This window comes from Dama dama, chromosome 2, assembly GCF_033118175.1.
Source record: "Dama dama isolate Ldn47 chromosome 2, ASM3311817v1, whole genome shotgun sequence".
NCBI lineage: Eukaryota > Metazoa > Chordata > Mammalia > Artiodactyla > Cervidae > Dama > Dama dama.
In genome coordinates, this window is record NC_083682.1 from 7,084,593 (window position 1) to 7,112,156 (window position 27,564).

Sequence of the window (27,564 nt, forward strand, 5' to 3'; positions counted from 1 at the left end):
GCAAATATTTGAATAGATACTTCACTAAATAAGATACACAGACAGCAAATAAGCACATGAGAAGATTCTCAGAAAACCTCTGGCAAGACATCTACAGAGAAATAGAAAGTACAAATAAATAATGTAATGAATGAAAAGGGACACATAACTATAGTTACAGCAGATACTAAAAAGATAAGAAAGTTATCATCAACTTAATGCCAATAGATCTGAAAACTTAGGTAGAATAAATTCCTAGAAAAACCACAACTTTTCAAAATTAACTCAGGAAAAGTCAAAATAGCCCTATAAATACTAATACAATTTTTGTTACCAAAATTAGACAAGGCCCCCCCCCCAAAAGGAAAACTACAGCCACTTAATTTACAAACGTAGTTGCAAAACCTTCTCCTAAAATAACAATAAATCAAATTCAACAATGTAACACATGTGATCAAGCTAGGTGGATCCCAAGAATGCAGGATAGTTTACTATTAGGAAATCTATGTCATACTCTGCATTTACAGATAAAGGAGAAAAACCATATGATCTCCATAGATACAAGAAAAACATTTGATAAAAATCAACACCCAGGGAATTCCCTGGAGCTCAGTGGCTATGGACTCGGTGCTTTCACTGCCAGGACTGGGTTGAATCCCTAGTTGGGGAACTAAGAGTCACGAGCCCCACAGTGTGGCCAAAAAAAGAAAAAAAAAAAAAAAATCAATACCCATTTATCACAAACACTATAAACTAAAACTAGAAAGGAGCTTTCTTAACTTGATAATGGATATGTACAACAACAACAACAGAAGACCCTAAAACTGAATATGACCCAAGAACAAAAACTATAAAAATATACTCTATATTTAACCCCATTATTGGTGGTAGAGTTAGTATCATTACCTCAAGCGTTTTGTCTACAGGATGAGACAGACTGAATGAATAACTGATGGAGAACTGAGATTTTTTTTATTGTAGTAAAATATACATAATGTAAAATTTACCATTTTAGCTACTTTTAAGTGTACCATTCAGTGACACTAAGTACATTCACATTATTGTACCCCTGTGACCACCATCCATCTCCAGAATGTTCTTCATCACTAACATAAACTCTGCATCCATTAAATACAAACACCACATCACCGCCCCCGCCCCACTGACCAGCCACTGAGAACCATTATTCTACTTCCCACCCCTACGAATGTGACTATTCCAGGTACCTCATATACGTGGGATTGTGCAACATTTGTCCTTTGGTGTCTGTGTTAGGGACTTCCCTATAGCTCAGAAGGTAAAGAATCTGCCTGCGATGCAGGAGACCCAGGTTCCCTTCCTGGGTCAGGAAGATCCCCTGGAGAAGGAAATAGCAATCCACTCCAGTATTCTTGCTGGAGAATCCCATGGACAGAGGAGCCTGGTGGGCTGCAGTCCATGGGGTCACAAAGAGTCAGACATGATTAAGTGATTAACATATACACTATGTCACTTAGCCTAATGTCTTCAAGATTCATCCATGTTGCAGTATATGTCAGAATTTCTCTCCCTTTTAAGGCTGAATGAGATACACACACACACACACACACACACACACACACACCACATTTTGTTTATCTGTGCATCTGTCCATTCACAATTGGATTGCTTCTACCTTTTGGCTATTGTAAATAATGCTGCTATGAACACTGCTTTACAAATATCTGATTGAGTTCCTCCTTTTAGTTGTTCTGTGTTATACCCAGAGGTGGAATTGCTGGATCATATAGTAATTCTGTTTAATTTTGATAAATACTGTTTTCTATTTTCCACAGCACCTGTACCATTTTACACTCCTATCAATGATGTACAAAGAATCCAATTTCTCTACATTCTCAGCCACACTTGTAGTTCTGTTTTTCTGCTAATAGCCATCCTAATGAATATGAAGTGGTATTTCATTGTAACTTTCAGTTGCATTTTCCTGATAGCTATTAGGTTGAGCATCTTTTCATGTGCTTATTAGTCATTTTTTATCTTCTTTGAAGAAATGTCTATTCAAGTTCATTGCCCATTTTTTAAATTGCGTTGTTTGGGGCTTCCCTGGTGGCTCAGTGGTAAAGGAATCTGCCTGCTACTGCAGGAAACACTGGTTCAATTCCTGATCCGGGAGGATCCCACATGCCTTGGAGCAACTAGGCCCATGTGCCACAATTACTGAGCCTGTGCTCTACAACAAGAGAAGCCACTGCAACGTGAATCCTGTGCACCACAATCGGAGAGTAGCCCCCCGGCTCTCTGAAACTGGAGAAAAGCCATTGTAGCAACGAAGACCCAGCACAGCCAAAAATAAATAAAATTATAAAAAAATAATAATAAATTGAGTTGTTTGGTTTTTTGGTTATTGAGTTTTTTTTTTTTTTCCCATTGATCGTCCAGTTTAGTGGCCACAGACTTGAAACAATATTAAACAGCCTTCTCCAGCTCCACGGGGGGTGGGTAAGCTGACATGTGCCCACCTCTCTGAGGACATCACCCACCAGAGATGCAACCAAGGGTGGGGATCCCTTGGTCTGAATCCAAGGCCATCTGTGATCCACCCAAAGCCCAGACCCCAGCCTCCTCCTGAAATTTGTTTTGAGAGATCCTTTCCAGTGGTCAGGTTCCACTCTCCCCTTCCCTCACTCCACCCCTCCTTCCCCGCTCCCCCCAGCTACAGAGAGCACCCTGCTGGAGCACTGAATGAGCCCCAGAACCCCTCTGTGTGCCAGGGGACTGGGGTGTGTGGGCAGGGGACTGACCAAACTGCCGGGGGATATGCAGAGGGACTGACCAGTGCCGCTGTGGGGCCGGCCTATGTGTTGCAGGCTGAGGCCCTTGTTCATGTCTAGAAGTCCATTCTTGGGCCAGCAGCCCATGGCGAAGCTGTAAGCCTTTTTCAGGTTAATCCATTGCTTGAAGTAATCTGCTACCGGCAAGCCCAAGTACTGGCACTGTCCTGGGAGCATGACTTTTAAGTCCCAGTCTCCACAAGTGACAAAAATTGACTTGACGTTTGGATCTAAGAGGCCTTCCTTTGCCATCCACTCATTGACCCTCTCCAGCACTTGCTGCAGGCTTGGCTGACCATCCACCATGGCTTGAATAATCCCGGTGAGCTTTTAGGGAAGAAATTTTCATTTTAAGAACGCTGAGTTCCTCTAGATGGGTTTCTGTAGTTCATCAAGTCATTATTAGGTGGTATTTTAAGGATGTGTAAGGACACAGCCACTCTATTTTATATTCCAGAAACTGTTTTTATATTAATCTGTTTTTTAATTGGGTAACAGGTGCTGCCTACAGACTTCCCATGGTCTCTGTACAGAAGGGAGTAAGCTGTGGATGGACTATGGGCTGGACATGCATGTGAAAGGTACACTCAATCTCCATGGTCTGGCCATTTAGCTTCAGGATGGGGAACTCGATGATTTCCTCCGCGCACCTGGGTATTGAGTTTTAAGAGTTATTTATATATTGTGGCCAATGATGGAACAATCTGAACTTCAGTAATAATTGTAATGGAATAATGCACCTCATGCGTGCTCAGTTGTGTCTGACTCTGCCTGTCCCATGGACCATAACCTGCCAGGTTTCTCTGTCCGTGAAATTTTCCAGGCAAGAATACCAGAGTCGGTTGCCATTTTCTCCTCCAGGAGATCTTCCCGACGCACGGATCAAACTCACATCTCCTGCACTGGCAGGCAGATTCTTTACCACTGCAACATGTGGGAATCCCTAAAACACATGAAAAACGTTTAAATCCATGCATTCATTAAGATATTTTTTAAATGCTTATTAATTAACTTTGGAGGATGTTAAAGAACCAAGGCATTATTTTGAAAACTGATAAACAGAAATTCTATACCCTAATAATCACATTTAGATATATACCCAAGAAGAATTCTGGATATATGTAACAGGAGACACTTACAGGAATGTTCTGAACAACATTGTTTATAATAGCAATAAACTGGAAACCCAAATGGCCACCCTCAGGAGGAATAAATGAAAAACTGTGATATGTTTGCAGAATAGTACACAGTAGTAAAAATTGAATGAACTATGAAACAGATGAATATTAGTAATGTGTTGAGTGAAAAATGTAAGTACCAAAGGACAACAAATAATACCATACTTTCTTACAGTTCAAAACTAAGCAAAAACAAACATCATTATGTAGGCATGTATATATGAGTACTTTTTTCTTAAAATTTTTTCTATTTAGAAAAATCAAAGGAATAACAAACACAGAATTGTGAATGATGGCACCCTAGACACTGGGATAAGGAAGGGATGAACAGATGAGGATCAAGTCCTGATGCTTTTCCATCCAGCCTGTTGAGTTTTGCAGTGGGTGCACTGGAACTCGTATTAATCGGAAAGTTACACATATCTAAATTTTAAAAGGAGGACCATGCTAGCATCAATGATGATTGTGTGTCATTAATCAAAGATTACAATTAATCCACTCTGTCTTCCTGACGACTGCCTCCTCAGAAAAAGTAAGGTGCCTTTTCTAATCCGGGGCAGCCACATGAGAAACCGAAATGAGTGGGAGGGGTGGTAACTGTTTTCACTTTTCTCTTCCTGTTTTTTTTGAGCCTGGGAAAGTAAGTCAGAATTTCCAATCTTTTCCAATTCCCACACGATTCCCTAATTTAGAACGAACTTAGAGAAAATAAAAAACCTTCCTGCATCTGGGGAAGACTGCCGCCAGCCGTGGAGCATCCTCACTGTGGGATGAAGAATCCTCCCGGGGGCGGTGTGTGCTCCAGCCCCACCCCCAACCCGCTCGTACTTGCTTGTACGGGGCTCAGCCTTGGGGGACGATACCCTCGGCGAGGAGTCACAGGACAGTTAATTAGTGGAAATGCTTTGGGAAACTCTTGGACCCCAGCAGGAAGCCCTGGGAGGCGGTCGGGGGGAGGAGGGGCGGGTAAGGGAGTTCAAACGGAATAGAGGTGTCAGGCTGCAGAGATTTACCCCTGGGTGACGACCCCTGTCCACCCACTGCCCCCAAGGGCTGGCAGTGTGGATGATCTTAAACCGACGAGCCTGCGGGTACTGCGCGAGCGGACGCTGCGCGGAGTCTCTGATCACGCTAACGTGCAGCAGGCTCCGCGAAGACCACGATCCGAGCCAGGTGGAGAGGTCCAGGCCACTTCTCTTTTTCCTCGTTGCATCCAGACTGGGGTGGACGGGAAATTAAAAAGTGCTTTATGCGGCAACAACCATCAAGAAGCACTTTTATTGACTAGGAAACCGTGAAGAGTTGAGCCACCTGGCCTTTGCGGGCGAAGCAGGCCGGAGCCTTTCCCTGCGCGGGGCGGGCGGTCGAAGCCTGGCAGCCCTAGGTTGGCTCCAGACCGGCTCGGGGTGACATCATCAAACTCCTCCGATCGGCGGGAGGTGGCCCCCGAAATCCCCTAAAAACATAGTGAGTAATCGCAGGCCCCGCCCTCCAGGCGGGGCCCAGACTCGGGAGCGAGCCGAGCTGCCCCGCCAGCCCCGGGAGCGGCCTCCAGGGGAGCTGCCTCTCGGTTACCCGCGCGACGCGCGCTAGCTCCGGGTCGCCGGCAGCGGCGGCGCAAGCAGCCTATCCACCCTGCACGCGGCCTGCCCATCCTCCGCGCAGCGCGCGTTCGCCCCTGAACCTCTCCCGGTGGCGGCGGCGCCCGCGGCGGCGACGAGGGAGACGAAGACGTAGCGCGCAGGCGCGGTCGGATTCCCGGCAGTGACGCGGCGGCGGGCGCGCGCGGCGCATTTCCGCCTCTGGCGAATGGCTCGACAGTAGCGCGCGCCGCGGGCCCAGCTGCGACCCCGGCCCCGCCCCCGGGACCCCGGCCATGGACGGTGAGGGCGCCCCCTGACCCCGCGGGGTGGCGGCGCTGGGGCCGCGGGGACCGCGGCAGGAGGCCCCTCGCCGCCTTCCGACCCTTCGTAGGCCGATGGGCGCTGCGCAGGGAGCGGCCGGCCGGATGGTGGCGCGGGGTGGGGCGGGCATCGGGGGTCTGACTCAGTTTCCCCCTGGGTGTGGGGTGTGGGGTGTTGGGGGGAGCGTTGACTCAGTTTCCCCCCGGGACTCGGGAGGGGGGGCGTGGGGAGTTCAAACTTAGTTTCCTTGTTAGGGGAGAATGTATCTGACTCAGTTTCCTCTCGGGATCGCGGGGCGGAGGGTTGGGGGGGGGGGGTGCCCTCCCTTAGTGTAACTTAATAGAAAAGGCCGTGACTCAGTTTCTTCTGGTGGAGGGAGGCCGCCATCCCTGGTTTCCCTCAGGAAAAGGGTGCTTCTGGCTCCCTTACCACGCCCCTAGTTTCCCTGAAGTTTCCAGGTAGCAGGCCCTGACTGAGTGTCCGAGAGGAGCCTGGCTCCCTCTCCTCACCGCGGGGAAGCAGGCCTTGCCTGGTGAGGACAGGATGTGGGCTCCTGCTGACCCTGGTCTCCCTCTCCTTTCAGACCTCTTCCCCCTCATCTTCCCCGCAGGTAAGTGGACCATCCTTTCTCAGTGGGTCGGGAGGAGCTCCCCAGGGTCAGGGGCGATGGGGTCAGCCGGCTGATGGGGGCTGGCCCGCCTGTCCCCTGCAGAGCCGGCGCAGGCCTCCGGCCCCTATGTGGAGATCATCGAGCAGCCCAAGCAGCGGGGCATGCGCTTCCGCTACAAGTGCGAGGGCCGCTCAGCCGGCAGCATTCCTGGCGAGAGGAGCACGGACACCACCAAGACCCACCCCACCATCAAGGTCAGCAGAGCCCCAGAACGGGGGACCCAGAGTCAGAGGGCTGGGACTTGCTTCCAGCCCCTCCCCCCGACCCCATCCCGAAATCTGTGCCTGCGAGTTCGGTCTGGAATTCCCGCCCTCTAGGGTGCTCTCTGTTCTTTGGACAGATCAATGGCTACACAGGGCCAGGGACAGTCCGCATCTCCCTGGTCACCAAGGACCCCCCTCACCGGCCTCACCCCCACGAGCTTGTGGGGAAAGACTGCCGGGATGGCTTCTATGAGGCTGAGCTCTGCCCCGACCGCTGCATCCACAGGTGAGCTCCTTAGGGGTGGCAGGGGGTGGTAGAAGGTGGTGATGACATGGGAATAGGAGAAGTGGGCAGTTATATTGCTGTTACAATGTTAATTGTTTCTGGACAGAGGGCAGAATTCCTCACTGCTTGCTCCCTCCCCAGCTTTGCAAGCTGATTCTTTTATTTTGAAATTGTGTATCTCCTCTCTCCAGTGGATAGGAGGAGCTCCACATAAGCTCTATGGCAAAGGTGTGGATCCCTAATCACCTCTGAACCCCTAACCCCTGTGGCTGGAGTGTCACATCTCTTGTAGTCAGAATGAAAGCCATTGAACCAACGGTCTCCCCTGAAGCTTATGTACTGGTTGACAGAGGCAGACCATAAATAAATGTACAAATAACTGAACAAGATACTGTTAGAAAGTCATCATTTCAGTGATGAAAATGAAGCAGTAATAGGTTGGAAGAATAGCCTGAGGTGGGGGAGGCGAAGGAGCTGGTCCCATTCCTTTGGACTGGGAGGTCAGAAAGGCCTCTTGAAAGTAAGACCTAAATGTGAGAAAGCAGAGAAGCACGGAAGGAACATGCCCAGCAGAATGAACAGGTGCAAAAAGCTTTGAAGTGCGAATGAGTGTCATGCCTTTGGAGAGGGGAAAAGAAGGCCCTGGGGCAGAGGGTCGGGAGCTGGCAGGGACTGTGGCTGGGGCCAAGCGGCAGGGCACAGGGCCTTGTCAGGCAAAGTAAGTAAGGAGTGGCTTTCATCGTGGCACAGTTGGGGGGGGCGGGGCAGCATTCAGGGGGGTTAAGAACGGAGTGATCACCTGGTGAGTGGGTGGGGATAAGGGGCAGAGTGGGCAAGGCAGGAGGGCCCACGCTCTGCTGGAGATAGTGGAGCTTATGCCTGGGGGGGGCTCAGCTTTCAGAACCTGGGGATCCAGTGTGTAAAGAAGCGGGACCTGGAGCAGGCCATCAGCCAGCGCATCCAGACCAACAACAACCCCTTCCAAGGTGAGGGCGGCAATGGCAGAGGCCTGGGCCTGCCTGGAGCACCTCCCGCTGCTGTACCCTTCTGAGGCCACCTTCCTCTCACGTGTCCCTCACCAGCCAAGATGCAGTGCCCGTTCAGTACATACTCCCGTTCAGTACATTTTGCCATTGGAGAAACAGACGGAGAGCGGGGACGTAGGGGACATGACATCCAGGGTCACAGGTGGAGTCAGTGATGGGTCTAGAACCTTCCCACTGCCCTCCTCTAGGACTCCTGCTATTTCACACACCTTCCAACAGCCCTCCCAGCCCAGAGCTACCCGCACACCCAGCTCCCCCCACAGCTCCATCCCCTGCCCCTGGCCCCATCCCCGGCCCAGGCTCTCCTGACCATCGGTTTTTCTGACAGTTCCCATAGAAGAGCAGCGCGGGGACTATGACCTGAATGCTGTCCGGCTCTGCTTCCAGGTGACAGTGCGGGACCCAGCAGGCAGGCCCCTCCGCCTGGTGCCTGTCCTCTCTCATCCCATCTTTGACAACCGTGAGTGGTCAGGGAGCCGCAGGAAGGGGAGAGGGGTGGGCCTGTGAGGAGGAAGGGAGAGGTGGGGAGGGGTGACCTGCAAGAGTTGCTCTGACTTCGTCCAGTCACCCAGCATAGCCATCATCCCCTCTGTGCCCAGCGCTGTGCTGATCAAAAAGACGAGTCAGAGGAAATCCCAAATCTGCCCTCAAGGTGCAGCGTCCAGGCTGGCAGGGAGTCGGATGGGAGATAGGCATTTCCAGCCCATGACGAGAGGGTGGTGTGCCCAGAACTGTACTGATGACTCCAGGAAATGAACTTCCAGGAACGAGATAATGTTAGAAACTAAGAATTCAATGAGGAAAGCTCACAGGAAGTTTACAGATGGATTGGGCTGACATTGGTCAACTGCAGTTTTAAAGTAGCAAGTAGGATACATGAAAATAAAAAGGCTTTGGAGCCCTAAGGCCGGAAAACCAGGATGAACCAGTGTGTGGGGGGGTGGGGGACTCAGGAGGGAAGGATTCATTGCCAAAGCGGGTATGAATGGGTCTTGAATACTGCCTGGGTCAGGTGGAGAAACAGCAGTTGTGATCACTTTGGTTCTCGCAGGACTGTATGCAGAGATGTTTACCTTTTGTGTGGTTATGTTCTTCAGGCCTAGAGCAGAGCTGGGCACAGAGTAGGTGCCAGTAGATAAAGAGTTGCTGAATTGGTTGGTGTGAGGAGCCAATGGGAATGGTTGAACCTTGGCTGCAGAGGTGTAGTCAGCACACCCTGGACAACCTTGACCCTGGGCTGGGCAGGAACCTTCTTTTCCTGCAGGTCAGCCCAGGAGACCGCCGGTGGTTCAGGGCTTCCTTCCTTATTCCCACACCCTCAGGCGCCCCCAACACCGCCGAGCTCAAGATCTGCCGGGTGAATCGGAACTCTGGGAGCTGCCTTGGCGGGGACGAGATCTTCCTGCTATGTGACAAGGTGCAGAAAGGTACACAGCCGGAAGGAGGGCTGGACCTGGGAGCAGGAGGCGAGGGGCAAGGCTGAGCAGACGCACTAAGTGTGAGGGAGCTGGTTTAAGCACTGTCCCCAACTCCTTGGGGACAGCAGGGCCATGCATCTCTAGAGGCAAGTATCGGCAATTGCAGGGGGCGGCGGGCTGGGGGAGCTGAGCACCCACGCAGCCACCGTGTCTCCTGCAGAGGACATCGAGGTGTATTTCACGGGACCAGGCTGGGAGGCCCGAGGCTCCTTTTCACAAGCTGACGTGCACCGGCAAGTGGCCATTGTGTTCCGGACGCCGCCCTACGCGGACCCCAGCCTGCAGGCCCCTGTGCGCGTCTCTATGCAGCTGCGGCGGCCTTCCGATCGGGAGCTCAGCGAGCCCATGGAATTCCAGTACTTGCCAGACACAGGTACCCAGCTGGGCAGGGGAGCAGCAGGGCTCTGGGCTCCAGCCAGTGGGAGTGAGGCCAGGCTGGATGCCACAGCTGTGGGTGAAGGTCAGAAGCTGGGGTTGGGCAGAGATTTCCATAGTAATCAGACTCTTCTCACCTCATTTAATAATGAAACCCAAGACTTACTGAGCTCTTGTGACATGTGTGACCCTATTCCAGGCACATCAGTGAATTACCTGATTTTATTCTCTCATGAACCTCTTGAGGTGGGAGATAGCATCTAACTTGCTTGAGGTCACATAGCTAGTGAGTTATAGACCCAGACCTCATTTGAACCCAGGCTGTCTGGCTCCAGGGACCTGTTGCCTCACTGTATCTGTACTTATCACCACCACACAGCCATGGTGGGGTCAGGGCTTTCGGGCATCTGCTCAAATAGGAACAGCCAAGGTGATCCTTTATCTGAAGCCTGTCATCCAGCCTGAAAGTGTGTCCTGCCCTGGGAACTGTCTAACAGAGTCTGGAAAACAAGGCCTGAAATGGCCATCAGGTCATTCCACCAGATGAGGACTGAGTGTCCACTCGGCACCAGGCTCTGCGCCAGGTGTTCTCAATATAAAGATGAATAAGACATGTTCCCTGCCCTTTGGGACCTCGGTTACATGAGGAAGACACACATGCAAAACAGAGCCTTACGTCACAGAATGATGCGCGAAACAGCGAGGTGTGTGCAGAATACTGTGGGAACTGGAACCGGCTGCGTGGAGGAGGTAGCATTTAGGTTGGAGAAAGACCCAGAAGCGCATTCTCTAGGCGGGTGGAGCGGAAGGGCCGGGAGAGGGCATAGCACATTTGGGGAAAGCTTTGTGGCAGGAGTTCACGTCGGGCGGTGAGCAGGCCCCGGCAGAAGGGCCTTGAAGGTTGGACTTGCATTCATCCAGGGTCACATCCTAAGGCCTCGGGAGCCACCAAAGGTTTCTGAACAGAGAAGTGATATGAGCAGGTCTGGAAGCAGTATGCAGAGGATCTGAGAGGGGGGACACGAGGTGGGGAGGTTTTGGAAGATGTTCCAGTCGTTCCGGGAGAGAAGGTGCTGTGTGAACCTCACAGACGGAAGGCACGAGACAGTCTCCCCCACCGCCGGCCGCCTCCAGGACCCTGAGCCCCACGGGCCCTTTGTATCCTCCTGGGAATCTGTGCTCTAGCTGTTGCCTCTGCTCGGAATGCTTGGCCCCCGGATCTTCACATGGTGGGCTCACCCCAGTGCTTCCCTGGACCCCTAAACTAGATTCCTTGACCTTACTTCTGGTGCTGTTACATCACCCTGGGTCTCCTCCTCAGAGCTCCTATCACTTGTGTCAATGCCCCTCTGTCACTTGGATGTTACAGCTTTGGGGAACAGGAACCTTGTCTGCTTACTCAGGGCCATACTTCCAGTGGCTCAAATAGAGCCTGGCGTGCAAGTGCGTGGTGAATGTGTGTCTAGAGGGTGAATGGTGGGGAGTGAGAAAGAGGAAGCTGCTGAGGATGTGTCTAAGGTTTGGGAACAGGGCACAGAGGTAGGGTGGGAACACCAAGGGCGAAAGAGCCAGGATCAGGTGTTTGAGGTGAGACGGTGACGTTGGCTTTGGGCTCTTGACATCGAACGCTTTGGGCTTATCCAAGTGCTGCAGTAGTTACAGAGTTCAGAAAGCTCCAGACTGAACTTGGAAACCATCAGATAGAAGATGAAGAGTCTGTTGAAGTCTTAAGCCAGCCTGTCATACCTGGGCTGCCCCAGAGAGCAGAGAGTGCGGTACCAGGCCTGGTCAGGGCTGGATGGGAGCAGGGACATCAGCCGTGCAGGTGACAGAAGCCTGAGGTGGGACCCTGTGACAGCTGCTGGCCCCTGATTTGGGGGCACCCAGGTGGCCTTTGGAGGGCAGATTCAGCTAACAGAGGTCTTCTCAAAAAAGTCATGCCATTCTTATAATTGCGGAGTGTCACAGAGTTATGCAGCTCTACTCATTGGCTGAGGTTTGGAGAAACGGTCTTAGGAAAGTTTGTCCTCTCGCCTACCTCCCGAGGGTTCTTTGGGAGCTTTGCAGGTCTACTGGTACAAGGACCCACTTCCCTCCCTTGCTTTCCCAGACGATCGTCACCGGATTGAGGAGAAGCGCAAAAGGACCTACGAGACCTTCAAGAGCATCATGAAAAAGAGCCCTTTCAATGGTAAGAGGGGGCGGCGGGAGAATCAGAGAGCAGTGGGCAGAGAGGGGACCCTGGACACCAAGAACTGACCCAGCTTTCACCCCACAGGACCCACCGACCCCCGGCCTCCGACCCGGCGCATCGCTGTGCCTAACCGCGGCTCAGCCTCCATCCCCAAGCCAGGTGAGGATTTCCTTAAGGTCATTACACCAGAACTGTAGGCTCAAATCTGTTCTGCCCGTGGTTTTGACACCTCTTGGAGGGAGTCGAGCAGTCAGTCTTACCAGCAGGTGTCTGAAGCCTGCTCTCTGTTGGGCTCCTGTTTCTCAGGGTCTGAGCTTTGGTGGCCTAAAATCAGAACCAGCTGGGAAGTGGTGAAGATGCCGATTCCCAGGCCCCTTACAGACCTGGGGAATCAGGCTTGGGAGGTGTGTCCCAGGAACCAGCACCCTCCTGGGGATGAGAACCCCTGTGGTGTTGGTTAAACCCACACTGGATGCCTTGAGATGCAGAAGTTTCAAAAATGCAGTCTCTGCTCTCAGCTTTCCATTGAAGTGGGGCAACCAAAAAGTCACCTCTGAAGTAGCAAAACAGCACACCGTAATGTATGTGCTGCTGTGTGTCTCACAGAAGAAGGAAGAGGCACTGCTCCCTGCCGGCTGCTCGGGTACAAGGCTGTTCCCGCTTGGAAAGCATCCCTTCCTCTAAAGGCTGTGAGAGCTTTGTGGGCTGGGGTAGACAGGCAGGGCTCCACGGAGGTGAGCCTGGAACTGGGCCCTACAGGGGAGGCTGACTGGGTAAGAGGAGGGTGCACCACAGGCAAGGGCTAAGCCTCAGCACCCGAGGCAGCGGCTGGGGCAGAGGATGGGGGCCGCTTCCGAGGCTTTCTCTGACCCCTGCCTCTCTTTCTCTTCTCCAGCTCCCCAGCCCTATTCCTTTACGCCATCTCTCAGCACCATCAACTTTGAGGAGTTTTCCCCCATGGTCTTTCCTTCTGGGCAGATCCCAAGCCAGACCTCGGCCTTGGCACCAGCCCCCAACCCAGTCCTGACCCAGACCCCAGTCCTGGCCCCAGCCCCAGGCATGGCATCAACCCCGGCCCCAGCCCCGGCCCCAGGCATGGCATCAACCCTGGCCCAGGCCCTAGCCCCAGGCCTGGCTCAGGCTGTAACCCCGCCTGCCCCCAAGACCAACCAGACTGGGGAAGGGACACTGACAGAGGCCCTGCTGCAGCTGCAGTTTGATACCGATGAAGACCTGGGGGTTCTGCTTGGCAACAACACTGACCCTGCCGTGTTCACAGACCTGGCATCTGTCGACAACTCTGAGTTTCAGCAGTTGCTGAACCAGGGTGTACCCATGGGCCCCCACACAGCTGAGCCCATGCTGATGGAGTACCCTGAGGCTATAACTCGCCTGGTGACAGGGTCCCAGAGGCCCCCTGACCCAGCTCCCACTCCCCTGGGGCCCCCTGGGCTCACCAATGGTCTCCTCTCAGGGGATGAAGACTTCTCCTCCATCGCGGACGTGGACTTCTCAGCCCTCCTGAGTCAGATCAGCTCCTAAAGGGGTGACACTGCCCTGCCCAGAGCAGTGGGTTAGCAAGGGATTGAAGCCCTCCCAAAGCACACACTTACGGATTTGGGGAGGGTGTGCTCCAGTTGCCCTCAGCTTCTTTGGGTGATGTCTTCCTGGGGAGGGGGGGTGCATTTTATTCTTTTATTGGCAGTATCTCTCTCTCTCTCTTTTTGGAGGTGCTTAAGCAGAAGCATTAACTTCTCTGGAAAGGGGAGAGCTGGGAAGACTCAGACTCTTCCATCCCTTCTCCTGATGTTTGGCTCCAGGCTCTACAGAAAATTCTGGGGTCCCCCAACGCCACCCTCCAGCTTCTAGTACTCTCCTAGAGAGATGGGTAGGCTGGAGCTATGGCCTTGGAGGCCACAAAGCCTTATTACAAGTGTCTTCCTCAAATTGTAGATTCATTTATACCTTGAGGCAAAATAATGCCCCTGTTACTCGCCCCTTTCTGGTGCTGGCATTCTTTGTGCCTAACTACCAGCCTTTGAGGGCCTGGCCTTCCCAGCCTGCAGAGGTCTCTGCCAGCTCTTCCCTTGCTGGGCTGTGGTTGAAGGGGACTGGTGGGGCAGTATTGGCCCTGTCCAAGATCCAGGGAGGTTCTCTTTGAGACTGCTCTGTTCCTCCTTTTCTCAAGTGCCTTAATAGTAGGGCAAGCTGTTCAGAGTCAGGGGGAGAGCAGGCTGGCTGCTCTTCAGTCAGGAGGCTCAGTTTTTACTGAAGAATCAAAGCATTTATAGACTATTGCTTTTTCTACTCTGAACTAATAAATTTGTTGCCATGCTGGCTAGAGATTTGTCTTCTTTGCGCACACTCTTTGCTGGTCATTTCAGGCTGGATGTTGGTGATACAGAGTTGGAGGCACATATTTGCTGGAGGAATACATTGCCACTGGGGAGCTTGCAGCCCACGGACATCCGTGGAAACTCCTAGCTACCAGCCAGTGGATGAAAGCAGGCGGCTGTGGGGGGCGAGGGGAAGTCCCAGCCTAGCGAGAGCCCGGCTGGACCCAGGAGTTGTGGGGATGGAGCATTTTCAGGAAGGGCTTCACGGAGGCCACGCTAGCTTCAGGTCTATACATCAGAAGAAGGGCTAGCCAGCATTTATAGGTAAGCGGGGTAAGAGACCTTGTTGGAAATTCCGATTCGATGGACCAGTCTGTAAAAGAGAAAGAACGCTCGGCTAAGAGGTTTGGATTTCACCTCTTAAGTGGTTGGGGAGGGAGGTGTCGCATCAGTTGGGGAAAGGGAGGTGCCAGGTGAAGGTCTGTCCTTTCATACCCTGCCCTGGGAGGACCAAGGAAATCTTATATCCGAAGCCGCCTCCTCTCCACCACCGCGCACGGCCCAGGAGTCCTGAACAAAAACCAAGCCACGGCCCAGCCGGACATACTTCCGTTTTGTCTCGACGCACGCGCAATAAAGCAGAGTCAGCCACCGGCCCTAGTGAGCGAGGGCCTGCCTTCCCGAGTGCGCACGCGCACAGATAGCTTTCTACAACGGGGCGGCCAGGCGGTGCGCTTCGGAAAAAGCCCGTCCTGAGGCCGATGGCGTCGCAGGGTTGCGGGAGGGTGAAGGCAGGAGCACCCAGGTATTAGTGAGACGTTGCTGCACATCTAGCGAGTCCCCTGGGAACACAGGAGGCCCAGGGTGCAGGCTCCGATGGCGTCTACGAGAAAAGATGCCAGCCGGCGGCGGAATGTTGGGGAACCGGAAAGCATCTAGCGACTCGTGCTGCGCTGCGGCGTTTCTGTCGGGGGAGGCGGGGTCTGAAGCAGGTGGGCCACCCTGGGGCCTGGCCAAGCAGTACTTACGCCCGAGGGGCGGGACCCAAAAGCCGTGGCCGGGTCAGGACCCGGGCGGACAAACCCGCCGGCAGTGCGTGGGGAGGTGAGGTTTGCAGCTGCTGCGCGGCGGGCGGGGCCAGGGCGAGCGCCTGGAAGGACCGGGTGGGATGGGAAGACTCCTCACAGGAGGAAACTGATGGCCCAAACTGCCCGCAATGTCGCCAACCTGATGCCCGGAGGGAATTAGTGAGTTTGGGTCCTCCACCTCAGGCTGTGCCTCGCTCTTCTCGGCTTCCCCAGTGTCCTGAAGTGACCTCCCGTGCTTCCCCGAAAGCCCTCTCCTGGCCCTTCCCACATTCCCTGAGTGACCTCATCATGTCCATGGCTCACCAGTCCCAAATCTTTGTCTCCAGTTCAGACTTATCTCTCCCGTGCGCCCGCCCTCTGGACATCTCACCCTGACATCCCTCAGGTCTTTCAAAATCTCGAGGACCCTAGCCATCCCTGGTCTGCGCTTTCCCCTCAGTCATGGCCTTACCAGCCTCCAGGGCTCCAGTCAGAAACCTGGCCACCTCCGTGGATTCTGCACCTTCTTCCCTAGCAACTCGAGTTCACTTCCTCACTTGGTCCTGGCAAATGTGCCCTGTTCTCCCCATCCCCACGGCTATTCTCTAGTTTAAGCTACCACCTTGCCCACTGGGGCTGCGACTATAGCTGCCTCCCTGGCCTTACCTTCTCTGTAGGGCTCTGACACCCAAATCTCATCACCCTCCCTTTGAACATCTACCCACCCATCACCAGACCCGTTTTCTGCAGACTCACAGCCAGAGAGTAACCAGAGCCATCCACCCTGCCTGTGAGGGCTCCTCACTACAGTCTACCAGGTGAGAGCTGGGACTCAGGGCTGGCAACCCCAGTGCTCCCATTCACAGCCCTTTCTGATTCAGCTCCAGCCTCCTTGACCCTGGGTCCCTGCAAAAGCCAATTCCAGTCCAGTAGGCCCCCAACTGGTTACCCAGGATACCCTTGACTTCTCTATCTCATGAACAGGACAGTGAACCTCTGAAATTCACATTACCTCCTCCTGATACCCTGACTCTGTTTTTCAGAACCTGACTCATCCTGCCAAAGCCTAAGTCGGTGGCCTGGGTCTCAGCAGGGTTGGACAAGGCATGTGATGCTAGGCAAGTCAGTGCCCTGTCTGAGCCTCAGATCCCGAAAACAAAGAGTTTAGACACAATCTAAGTTTGGACCTGCTGATGCCACTCATGGGAAAGAGCCCAGCCTGGTGAGGAACAAGGGGTCAGAGGCTGGTGAGGAGGAAAGTGAGTCGGAGACATGGAAACATCTCCCCGGCAGCTAAGGCAAAGAAGCTCCTACCTCTGGAACTGGGCCCTGCAATATCTGGCCAGGTGACTGAGGAGTGCCAGGCTTGGGGGCTCAGTGTCTGCAGAGAGGAGAGGACTTCCTGTACTGGGGGCAGGGCCTTTAAAGGGGGGCATGGTCAGCACCTTCCCTCCCCTGCCCAGCAGGTCCACTCTCTGCCTCTGATCTCAGCCCCTCAGGTTTGGTTCCAGGGCAAGGGCCTGGCCCCTACAGTTAAGCAGAATTGGTACAGAGTGTGGTGACTTGCTTCCCAACAGACCAAACAAATGTTTGTGGGACACAGACAAGGAATGGCCTAGCTTCAGAGAAGCCCCGGTTTGTGGCAGCCCAGCTCTGAACCAGCGTCCCCAGGGCTTCCCTAACCAGTCCCGGGAGCTTGGCCAGAGCCTATGGGAGCAAAACCCCGTCCCTCATCAGGTCATGAACACCTGTGTAGACACAAAGAGCAGTGGCTTCTTTATTCCCTGAAGTCCTCTTTTCTCCACAGAATATTTACAAACAGGGGTGGGGTGAGGGCAACTGTGCCACCGAATGATGGGCCAGGGAGTGGGGCAGTGCTAAGATGCGCCTCGCGCAGGGAGAGTTCCTGAGGAGGGCCCAATTTGTGCGGCCCAGGGGCCCTGAGCGGCCGGGCAGTTACAGCAAATCAGCAGCCAGGCTGAGGCCTGTCTGCGGCTCAGGCCCGGTCAGTGGCGGGGGAGCCCAGCTGCTTGGAGGCCAAGAGCAGGCGGGTGGCCGCGCTCTCAGACTCGGCCTGCAGCCGCCGGTTGTTGTGCCGCAGGCTCCGCACCTCCTCCTCCAGGGCCGCCTTGTCTGCCTTCTCCTGAGGGGGTGGGGGGTGAGGGGAGGCAGGAGTCAGGGTGGTTGACTGTGACAGCCACAGTCACAGACCGGGGCAGCCCTGTGACTCCCCGCGACCCGCGGCCACCGTATCACCTTCTGCAGGTCGTCCTGCAGCTTCCTGAGCATGGACTCCAGGTGAGAGACCTTCTCGGACAGGCTCCCGGGTTCTGGCCTGAGGACACAGAAGTCGGGACTCAGGGGGACCAGGGCTGGGGGCGGCACCACGGCCTGGTACCCAGACCCACCCGTGTGAGAGGGGCCCAACCCCCGTCTTCTGACTCAGGTGTCCAGAGCTTCCCTCTCATGCGTGGGCGCGAACACTGGGCGTGGGGTGAGGGGTAGGTCGGTGGGAGGCTTACTCAGCATCAGACTTCGGAGTTCCCTTGGCGTCTCCACTCTCGGGGATGGGCTGTCCTGTGGGGACAGAGGGACCGTCCGGGCAAGTAAAGCGGGAGAGCCCCACTCTGGCTCCGGCGCCCCTGATAACCACCCCCTACCCCCGGAGCACTCCAGTGGCCTCACCCTCCCGGGAGAGCGACTCCAGGATGGTGTTGCAAGTGGAGGCAATCTCCGAGATGGACTGCCACTCGTCTTCCAGGGTCTCGCTGCCCGCCTCGGACATGACTGTGGGCAGCGGGGGTGGGTTCAGCCAGGGAAGTGCAGGCCAGGCCCCCTCCCACTCCGCTCCTAGAGCCCACCCCACCCTCGCTCCAGACTCACTTTTGCTGATAGAGTTCCTCAGAGACAAGGTTCGTGGCAAAAAGGAGGCCCTCAGCTCCGGGGCCGGTTCGTCCTTGTCCTCAAAGCCACCGGGGCTGCCTGGCCCGTCCTGGGGTGGGGGGCGGAAGTGGGTATAGATGGGGGATGGCCACCATGACCACTGTGCCCACCCCGGCTTGTGGAGCTCCAGAGCCTTGCTTCTGCTCACCTGAGCGGAGGGTGTCTCCCTGCCCTCACTGGGTGCTGCCGGCTTGGCCGTGGTGGCGAGGAGGAGGTCCGGGGTGGTGTTGGGCAGGACTGGGGCCTCGTCGGACAGGGAGCTGCGAGGGGGGGCACGGCTCAGCACTGGGGGCTGCGCCCGCCCGCGGCCCCTGCTTGCAGAGGCCTCCCGGGCTGCAGGAGAGGGGAGGCCGAGGGGGCACCTGCAGGGTGACGGCGGGTTCTGGCTGTGCAGGAACTCGGTCCTCTCCTCCGCCAGCTCCCCAGGCCCCGGAGGACCACCACTGTCATTCAGGCACACTTGCAGCAGCTGCTTCGTGTCCGGCAGTAGGGCCTCGGCGGGGGCCTCATCCTGCACCGGCTCCGCAGCCCCCCGCCGGCTGGGCTCCTGCAGAGACAGCGTGTACAGCTCCGAGAAGCTCCTGCAGGGGGAAGAGGGGGTCAGGCGGGGTGTCCAGCACCACCAGTCCCACTCCCAGCTGTGCCGGAGGCTCGCTTCCAGGAGGAGAGCACTCCCAGCTGCCTAACAACAGTGAAAGAGGTCCGCCTGGCTGCTGGCCATTGTTCCTGCGGGCATGTATGTGCGTGTGTGCTCGGTCACTTCAGTCATGTCCGCCTCTTTGCGACCCCGTGGGCTGTAGCCCACCGGGCTCCTCTGTCCGCGGGACCTCAGTTCAAATCACAGGGCTGCCTGCGCGTATCCTGAGCAAATCAAATTTCTCCACCCGTGAAATGGAGATGATACTACTGATCTCCTGGCTTGCTGTGAGAGTTTAAATAACGTGGGAAAACCATTCCGTGTAGAGATCCAGAAAGTACTGCCTGGGCACAAATCCAGCTGCTTGGCTTTTTTTGTTTTTTAGCAGATGTGCCTGTTTCTAAACACTAAGGATTGGTTTTTGCGATCTTAAATGGTTGGAAAAACACACACAAAAAGAATGTATCAATGGCATGTGAAAGTCATATGAAATTCAAACGTCGGGGTCCACACTCATCAATTACGTGACATCTGTGGATGCTTTTGAGCACCTGCAGCAGGGACCAGATAGCCCAGAAAACCTGAAATACTTTCCATCTCTCTTTACAGGAGAAGCTTGCATGTCCCTGCTTTAAAGTAGCAGATAGTCAATAGTGTGAGTGAGGGTGTCTGTGAGAAAGCTAGTGGGAGCCGCACTTCGATCTTTCCGCAGTGAAGACAGTGCTTAATTGGCTTCCTTCGACGCATAAGAAACGTGTCATTTGGAGAGATTAAATAAGAGACGTGGGGTTCTCTCAGAGGAAGGCCTCCACGCAAGGTTCCTGTGGCCAGTGGGACACAGTAGGCATAAGCAACGCGGTGGCCAAACTGCCCGGTCCTCCCACCGCCCTGCGTCCAAGCGCCCTGACCTGCGGGGCCGGCCGCTGTCGTCAGGGGGCAGGACGGTGACGCAGACCTTGGGTGCCGAGCGCAGCAGTTGAGCAGCGGCCTCGGGGCCGAGGCTGGGCAGCGTCTGGCCGCATACGCGCAGCAGGCGAGCCCCAGGCCGCAGCCCTGTCGTCTCCGCGAACGTGAAGCGCTCCACGTGCGTGATGAAGCCGGCGGGGTCCACCTCGAAGCCCAGGCGGCCTTGGCCGTCGCGGGGCAGCGCCAGCTCGCGGGTCTCGCAGCCGCGGCTCACCAGCTGGGGCGGGGCAGGGCGTGAGCGGAGCTGCTAAAGGACGCGCAGCCCCAGCACCAGCCCCGGGACGTCCCAGGTCACACGAACCCTTTCCCACCCCCCCCCCCCCCGGGGAGGGCATTAGCAACCAAGCCGCGGAAGACGGCCTGGGGACCCCTAGTTCCAGCTCTGCCAGGCTTCCGGACTGGGTGTGCCCCGGCACTCCGAATCTCCCTTTCGCAGGAGAGGCGGCGGAAACGAGGGGTCCCAAAGCAGGCTCCTTCCTGCCGCGCCCCGAACTTAATCCCGCGCCTCACCTGCAGGCGCGCCACGACCTCGCCAACGGCTTGGCCAGGGGACCCGTCGAACCGCAGGGTGATCGCCTCCCCGCGGCCGTAGTACAGGTCGAGCCGCTGCTCGGAGAAGGTCCAAGCCAGCACGTCGCGACAGGCGCAGTTGAAGACTACCCGGCCGTCGCGCGGCGCCACCAGCACCAGCGCCTCGGCCGAGATGCCCAGCAGGCAGGGCACCTCGGCGCCGTCGGGGCCGCCCGCCTCGGCTCCGGCCGCACCCCGTGCCCCAGGTGCCGCGCGCACGCCCCACACCAGCGCGCCCACTGCCTGCAGCTCAGCGCCTGGGCCCCGCGGGGCTGCCCGCCGTCTCCCGCCCAGGGAAGGCAGGCCGAAGCGCGACGCCGAATCCAGCGACGTGGTGGTCACCTCGTTGGTGGCCAGGTCCTGCAGGTACTGCTGGCGCGTGCGCGTGGCCATGGCGTGGAACTGGCGTGCGTGGCCCGCCGCCTGCTCGCCATTGAGTGCTTTGGCCAGCAGGAGGGCCCGGAAGTCGGCGTTGGCCGCGAAGGGACCTCCTCCAGGGGGCAGAGCTGGCCCGAAGGCCGGCGTGTCCTGGGTGCGGCTCACGGCCACCCTGTGGGGAGGGAGGCCGTAGTCAGGGGCAAAAGAAGGGTCCAAGAACAGGCACCCTTGGCAGAACTGGAACCCCGGGGCGCCCACCTGTAGGAGGTGTGCGGAGTGCAGGGCGCTTCGGCCCGCACCACTAGGAATATGTGCTGGAAGTGTGAGCGGATGGTGGTGGGGCAGAAGGGCTTGCTGCCCGGTTCCTGGAACACGATGGTCACAATGTCGTTGCCGATGTGGCGCTTCCGCAGGAGCTGGAGGTTAGGAGGAGGGGCATGTGAGCGGGGCTTCCCCAGTCCCTGCTCATTCAAGCGAGGCAGAATCTGGGCACCCGTGCCCCCCCCCCCCCCCGCCGCCCCCCGGTGCAGGGCTGGGGTGTCTGGCTTTGGGGAGTCACACTGGCTGGGAGAGAAGCTGGGGGTCGGCAGAGCTCAGGCCAAGGTCCCGCCCACGCAGCACCCCTCCCTGGTTCCCCAGAGCCCCCATCACACCTGCTGCTGATTATTGGGGGTGTACGGCAGCATCGTGGATACGTGGAACATGATCTCATGGTCCTGGTACGTCGTGTAGAGGGAGTGCGTGCCGGTGGAATCCGCTGTGGCCAGGGAGTTGGGGACACCGAGGGAAAGCAAGGGGAATCTGGGTGGCTTGGACCTGCCGTCCCTGCCCACAGGCTGCAGCCTCTGTCCCCCCCAGCCAGCAGGTAGAAAACTCTTTCCCACCACCAGCCAAGCTCCAGGCCAAGAGCTCCAAGGGTCTCAGCCTTGTCTGCTCCCCTTCCCCACCCCACACCCCGAACCCCCACCCCCTCCCGCCACAGGATCCAGCCTGGAGTTGGGATGCTGAGATAGAATGAAGACAGAAATGAGAAACGGTCTGCTAAGAGAGGCGGGGGCGGATGTCCCAGGAGAGGACAGATGTTGGCCTAGGCACCAGCATGTGTGGAGCAGCTGAGAGGGGAAGGCAGGCAGGAGGTCACCTCCCAGGAACCCTGGGACCTTTCCAACACAACAGGCTGGGGCTGGGCTGGGGCTGTGTTTGGGGGGTAGGGGGAGGTGGTGCCCAGAAACCCCCATGGCCCAGCTCTGGCAGTAGGGCACCAGAGCTTTGGGGGACATTCCCAGCCTTCGCAACCCCTGCTGCACGTCCTCGGCCTACCCAGAGAACTCTCCACCCCCGGCCCCGGCCCTAGGACAAGATGGGACAGAAATCTGAACCGGCAGCTAGTTCTTGCCAAGGCAGCCTGCCCTTCAGCACAGGTCTCTGCCCACCCCACCCCACCCCACCCCACCCCGACCCCCTGGGCCTCACTTTTGGTGTCCAGCTGGGCCCGGTAGCTCTCAAAGCCTTTGAGCCGCACCACGTCGCCCAGCAGGGTGAGGAACTGCATGAAGGCGGGTCCTGCCTCCTGGTTGTTGTACATCTCCTCCTCCGAGCCCTGGCCCGCCCGGCAGTACAGGATGCCCACCTTGCGCTGGAAGCTCAGCTGCCCGGGAGGAGGGGGGCACAGGCAGAAGGCTCAGGCCTCAGTCTCCCAGCAACACCCCGGGGGCCTTGGGGCACGGATGGGACACTGGCCTGGGGGTGGGACTGCCTCTGCCCTCTCTAAGCCATGACCCTATCAAGTGGGTTCGGTCTCTCCTGCTCCGGGAGCTCAGGAGGGCAGAGGAGGACAAGGTGGGAAGGAACCAGGAGGCGGGTGGTTCTCATGGGACCACAGAGGACATGGTTCACGGAAAGGGCCCTGCACAGAGGGTGCTCGATCCCAATCAGCGTCCACACGGTCATCCTCCTTAGCCCAAGGCCAGCCTGTTCCCCCACTGGAGTCCCAGGCACCTCAACCCCAGCCTCTGGAGCCCCACACCACCTCTTATCCTCTGCTCCCAGCTCCTCTGGCTCCTTTGCATCTGCGCTTAACTATGCACAGCTCAGGGTGCCCTGCCACCGTGCCAGTGAGCCCAGGGTGTCCAGCTCCCGCCTCCCTTCTTCACAGTAAGCCTGTCTACTCCCATAGTTCCCACTTTCATCGCTCCTAACCCCTAGAGCCCCACACTTCCACCCCAACTTTTAAACCCCGAGCCCCTCTTAACGACCATGGGCATGGCTTCACCCTGGCATACTCTCACCATAGTTGGCACTTGGGATAACTGGAACTTCACTTGGCCCGTGACCGCAGGGACCGCCCCCTTCCTGTCCGGGCCTCTTCTCCACACCTGGTCTTTGCCCTCGGTGGCCAAAGCAGCCGTCTCCATGGACGACACCCCCATCTCGGCCTCCAGGGCAGCCCCTTTCCCGGCTGTAGCTGCACGGATGTCCTTCTAGCACCTGTCACCTCACCTGCTCCCTGTGACTCTTCCCTCCCGCCCATCCTCCAGGGTCCCTGGCTCCACAAAAATGCCACTCCCAGGGGCCAAGAAGGAGGGGAATCTCACAACACCCCCACCAGCCACTCTGTCCCTGGACTACCCTCTTCACCTCTGGTATTGTCACCACCAGGCCTGGCTTGGATGACTGCCAACAGCCTTCAGCCTGGCCTCCAGTCTAGCCCCCACATTGCAGCCAGAGGGCTGCCTGACCTCTCAGATCTTCCATGGCTCCACAGCGCCCTCGGGACCAAAGGCCAGCCTTTGCCACCCTGTCCTCCCAGCCCCACGCCAGCCACACTGAACTGCCCACAGGGCCCTGATGCAACAGTTCTTAGTCTCTAAGCTTCACCCAGGTTGTTCCTTCTGCCCAGAACATGCCTGCCCTTCCTGGTTTGAGCTCTTGCATTTCCTCCATGATGCTAACCTCCTGGCCAAGGAAGGCAGTCAGCCCTACCCTGGTGCCCCACGGAGCCCTCAGCATTCCTCTTTCACTATTATCCTGCTCATCATTATCCATGGTTCTCTGTGGGTCTCTCCCCACCTGGCTGTGAGCTACTTGAAGACAGAACCTGGTCTAGACAGGTCTCCAGCATCCAGTCTGGAGCCTGGTACCAAGGGGTGAGGAAATGTTTGTTGAGTGACTGACAGATTGAATGACTAAGGAGGAAAGTCAGGGCCAGTGGGTAGTAGCTTTCGGCACAGGGAAGGGAAGGACTTCCAGCTGGCTTGAGTGGGCCCTCAGTGGAAGGAGTGAGCACCCCAAACTAGCAGGAGACCCAGCAGGGCCTTGCAGGGCAAACTGACAGAGAATGAGAGGGACTTGCAAGAAGAGGGGGTGGCAATCAGAGAGTGCTCCTCAGCTGACAGGCACATGGGAATTATCTCAGGATCTCTTCATGTGCAGGGCCTGAGTCAGTAGATCAGGGTAGGACCATGAACCTGCCTTTCTAACAAGCCCCCAGGTAATGTGGATGCTGCTGATCTTGAGAGGCAAGGTTCCAGATGACCTCTCATGCCCTTCTTTTGAAAAGCTAGCTCTCCTGGGGTCCCCATCCAGCTCAGGATCAGGGTCAAGGCTGGGTGGCTGGGAGCTGGGCAGACTGGGTTCAGACCAGGTCTAGCTCTAGGACGAGGGTGTGCCCTGCCCACTCACCACTTGCTTATCCAGCGTGAGGTCAAGGCTGGGTGGCTGGGAGCTGGGCAGACTGGGTTCAGACCAGGTCTAGCTCTAGGACAGGGGTGCCCTGCCCACTCACCACTTGCTCGTCCAGCGTGAGCAGCGTTCGAGGCACCTTGGGTGAAGCTGAGCCCAGGCGCAGGCACGTGGGGCTCAGCCGTGGTGCCACATGCTCTAGAAGCTTCCTCGGGGACAGGCCTCGGGGGGGCCCTGGTGGCAGCGCGTCCTCTGAGATGGTGCCTCGGAGAGTCCGGAGCTAAGAACGGGGATGTAGGGGCGCTCAGGATGTACGCAGGCGGCTCCGAAGGCAATCCACGGCCTGGCTCCCACGACCCCGGCCCACCTGCGTGGTCCGCACGATGACGCGGTAGCTGTGCAGAGTGCCCCCTCCGCTGCTCTCCTTCTCCTCCCGCCGCAGGCTCACTGCCACCGGGCCCAGCGCCTCGTCCAGTCCGAAGAAGTTCTGGTGTTCTGCCGGGAGCAGGAGGCAGATGACTAGCCTCGCCCCTTAGTAGTCCCACCCTCGCTTGACCACACCCATCACCAAGTGCCCCTTCCAGGTCCCATCACACTAGCTCAGATCGTCCCCTCCTCAGCCCTGCCCACATTCTACCAAGCCAAATCCTGACTCCTGTCCACATCTATTATACACTTGGGCCCTAAGCCTCGCCCATATATCTGGCCCCAGATCCAGTGGACCATGCCTCCCTGCTCCAAAGCCTAGATCCTGCATGGTCTTGCCCAGCATGCCCATGTTCTTCCCCAGAATATCCCTCGTGAACACTGATGATGACAAGGTGCCCAGGTGCAGGGGTTCAGATTTCAGCTCCCAGCAATGGCCCTAGGAAATCTCTCCCCAGCCCAGAGGAATACGATGAACCCGATGGAGGCAGAGGAACACGTCTGGGTGTGAGGGGAGGCCTGGCTTGGCCGCAGGAAGGTGGTTAGAGCTGGGCAGCCTTGACTGAGAGACACAGCCTGACCCTTTACTTAGCCAGGGACCCGACAGAGAAAGGACAGCACGCTGCAGGTGACCCTCACCTTTGCCGTAGAAGTACTTGCGGTAGTAGCCGGCGCCCAGGTCTGCGTGCTCCAGGCTGTAGGCGGAGGTTCGGTTCTGTGGCTCCTCCAGGACGGACACGGCGGCATTGGGCAGTGACGGGGGCACAGGTGGAGACACCGGTCCTCCCAGGCCCAGCTCGCCTTCGCCCCCGAGCTCGCTCACAAAGCCAGGCGCCTCAAGCAGCAGATCCGAGCTGGCAGTCTGGTCCTGAGCTGCGGCTGGGGTCCCAGAGCCGGCCTCCGCCTGCGCCCCGGGTCCCCGGGGCCTCGGAGACCAGTCAAAGAGCAGGCTCTGCACGTCGTAGTGGGCGAAGCAGCGGGGCTCAGGCACTGGTGGGAACTCAGGCTCTGGCTCCTCAGCCGGCAGCCCCAGCAGTGCCAGCGGGTCGGAGAAGAACCGGGCCGGGGGCGCGGCGGGGCGGCTGGCCTCCTCGTGGCTGTGGGCGCGGGCTCGAGGGCTGGCCGGCGTCGGGGGCCGGGCCTCGCCTGCATCACTGCCGCTGCGCACAAGCGGGCCCCGGGTCGGCCTGGGCTCAAAGGTGTGCGGCGTCAGTGGGGGCCGGGCTGGCTGGCGCAGCTTGCGGGCGAAGAGGTCATCGGTGGGTGCAGGGGCCGGGCCCCGCCGAGGGCTCCCCACGCCACCGCCGGCCCACATGGGCGTGCCTCGGACCTGGGGACCTGGCTCTCCGGGTGCCGGGCCGCATTGGCGGGCGCGGGTGGTTGGTGCCCAGCCGGCAGGCCGGTTCCTGCCCTGAGGGAGGAGTGGGCTGCTGAGAGGGGCCTGGGGAGAAAACAGGAACCCAGCCCCCAGCCTGGTCCTCCCCACGCGGGTTGGCTTCCGGCCCCCTCCGCGACCATCAAAGCCGCTTCCGCTTTCCTGGCCACTTCCTCGTCTGCCTGGGACTGAGGTTTCAGCCCCCTCCTCCAGCTCAGCACCGGGCAGGGCCAGGGGCTGGGCTGTGGCGACCTTGGCCCTGAGGGTCTGGCAGCCCTGGGCTGCCCTGGGGCCGCCAGGGTTCCCCAGCTCCCACTCACACACCTTGGCTGTGGTCTGGGCCCAGGGTGAGGGTCCCCACCAAGACCTGGCCCAACCAGACAGATGATTTGTCTCCGCTGGGACGGGAAACCCATGGGGCCAACTGGTGTCTGGGTCCTGCCCACTTGACAAAGGGAGGACGTCCTGTCCCCAGAGACCTTCCTCCCTGCTCCTCCCACTTCCTCCAGGATCCCAGAGGAACTCAGCACCCAGCGGCTGGGCCTCAATGCCCTGGCCCTCACCGCCTCAATACCTCAAGGACTCAGGGGTTCCCAGGGGGCAGCGGCCGGTCAGCAGGGACAGCAAGAGGACTTCCTTCAGTGCAGGAAGTGGCCCCAGCTCTGGGCCCAGCCCCCTGCCCGGCCCCACATCCTGAGGAAGGTGCTGGGGTCATACCAGCTCAGTCATGGGACCTCGGTCACCCCAACCTGATGGACAGGTCTGGGCTCTACCCTCCTGCAGGCTTCTGTGGCCATGCCTGGGGGGAGGGGAGGGAGTCCTGGTAACCAGGCTCCTCTGCTGGAATGGGGACCCATGGGCACTTTGGCCTACCTGGCCACACAGAGGCTGACAGGGCATTCTGAATCCCACATGACAATCAAACCGAAGTGCCCATAAGGGACTGCTCTTGCCTGAAGCAACTCTGGGTCAGCTAGGATTTGAACCTGGGCCTGTCAGTCCTCGCCACACTGAGCTCTGTGTGAGTAGGTATGGGCAGGTGGGGGGCTGGGCTAAGGCTTG

General features: G+C 57.3%; 2 protein-coding genes and 1 long non-coding RNA gene across 4 annotated transcripts; 2 read left to right on the forward strand and 1 right to left on the reverse strand.

Annotated features, from left to right (window-relative positions):
- The first annotated feature begins 5,718 nt into the window (after nt 1-5,718).
- RELA (RELA proto-oncogene, NF-kB subunit) lies at nt 5,719-14,464 on the forward strand. The gene is made up of 11 exons (XM_061163523.1): nt 5,719-5,850; nt 6,455-6,481; nt 6,584-6,735; nt 6,882-7,030; nt 7,925-8,016; nt 8,405-8,536; nt 9,399-9,503; nt 9,715-9,927; nt 12,040-12,120; nt 12,208-12,282; nt 13,019-14,464. Exons 1-11 carry the CDS (start codon nt 5,844-5,846, stop codon nt 13,663-13,665), a joined length of 1,680 nt encoding a protein of 559 aa, XP_061019506.1. The 5' UTR covers nt 5,719-5,843; the 3' UTR covers nt 13,666-14,464.
- Nucleotides 14,465-15,327: 863 nt separating this feature from the next.
- On the forward strand, nt 15,328-16,914 carry LOC133071146 (uncharacterized). 2 transcript variants are annotated; one of them, XR_009696361.1, is made up of 3 exons: nt 15,328-15,451; nt 16,277-16,344; nt 16,570-16,914. It is a non-coding gene; the product is annotated as an uncharacterized LOC133071146 (long non-coding RNA). The 2 variants fall into 2 exon arrangements; XR_009696362.1 differs by having other exon boundaries at nt 15,440-15,563.
- A 365-nt stretch (nt 16,915-17,279) lies between these two features.
- SIPA1 (signal-induced proliferation-associated 1) lies at nt 17,280-27,417 on the reverse strand. The gene is made up of 16 exons (XM_061163549.1): nt 27,376-27,417; nt 25,767-26,538; nt 25,069-25,196; nt 24,805-24,981; nt 22,494-22,668; nt 21,674-21,777; nt 21,279-21,436; nt 20,583-21,192; nt 20,015-20,289; nt 18,832-19,050; nt 18,618-18,729; nt 18,410-18,518; nt 18,212-18,313; nt 18,049-18,103; nt 17,783-17,861; nt 17,280-17,669 (listed from the first exon to the last, which is right to left on the reverse strand). The coding sequence occupies exons 1-16, from the start codon at nt 27,400-27,402 to the stop codon at nt 17,523-17,525; spliced, it is 3,249 nt and encodes a 1,082-aa protein (XP_061019532.1). The 5' UTR covers nt 27,403-27,417; the 3' UTR covers nt 17,280-17,522.
- Nucleotides 27,418-27,564: the final 147 nt, after the last annotated feature.

Coding starts and splice junctions, on each gene's coding strand:
- SIPA1 (XM_061163549.1), bottom strand. CDS start 27,402: ATGCCCTGTCAGCCTCTGTGTGGCCAG. Junction 26,539..27,375: donor GTCAGCCTCTGTGTGGCCAG/GTAGGCCAAAGT, acceptor CTCCTCCCTCAG/GGCAGGAACCGGCCTGCCGG. Junction 17,670..17,782: donor TGCAGGACGACCTGCAGAAG/GTGATACGGTGG, acceptor CCACCCCCTCAG/GAGAAGGCAGACAAGGCGGC.
- RELA (XM_061163523.1), top strand. Junction 9,928..12,039: donor CCAGTACTTGCCAGACACAG/GTACCCAGCTGG, acceptor TTGCTTTCCCAG/ACGATCGTCACCGGATTGAG. Junction 12,283..13,018: donor AGCCTCCATCCCCAAGCCAG/GTGAGGATTTCC, acceptor TCTCTTCTCCAG/CTCCCCAGCCCTATTCCTTT.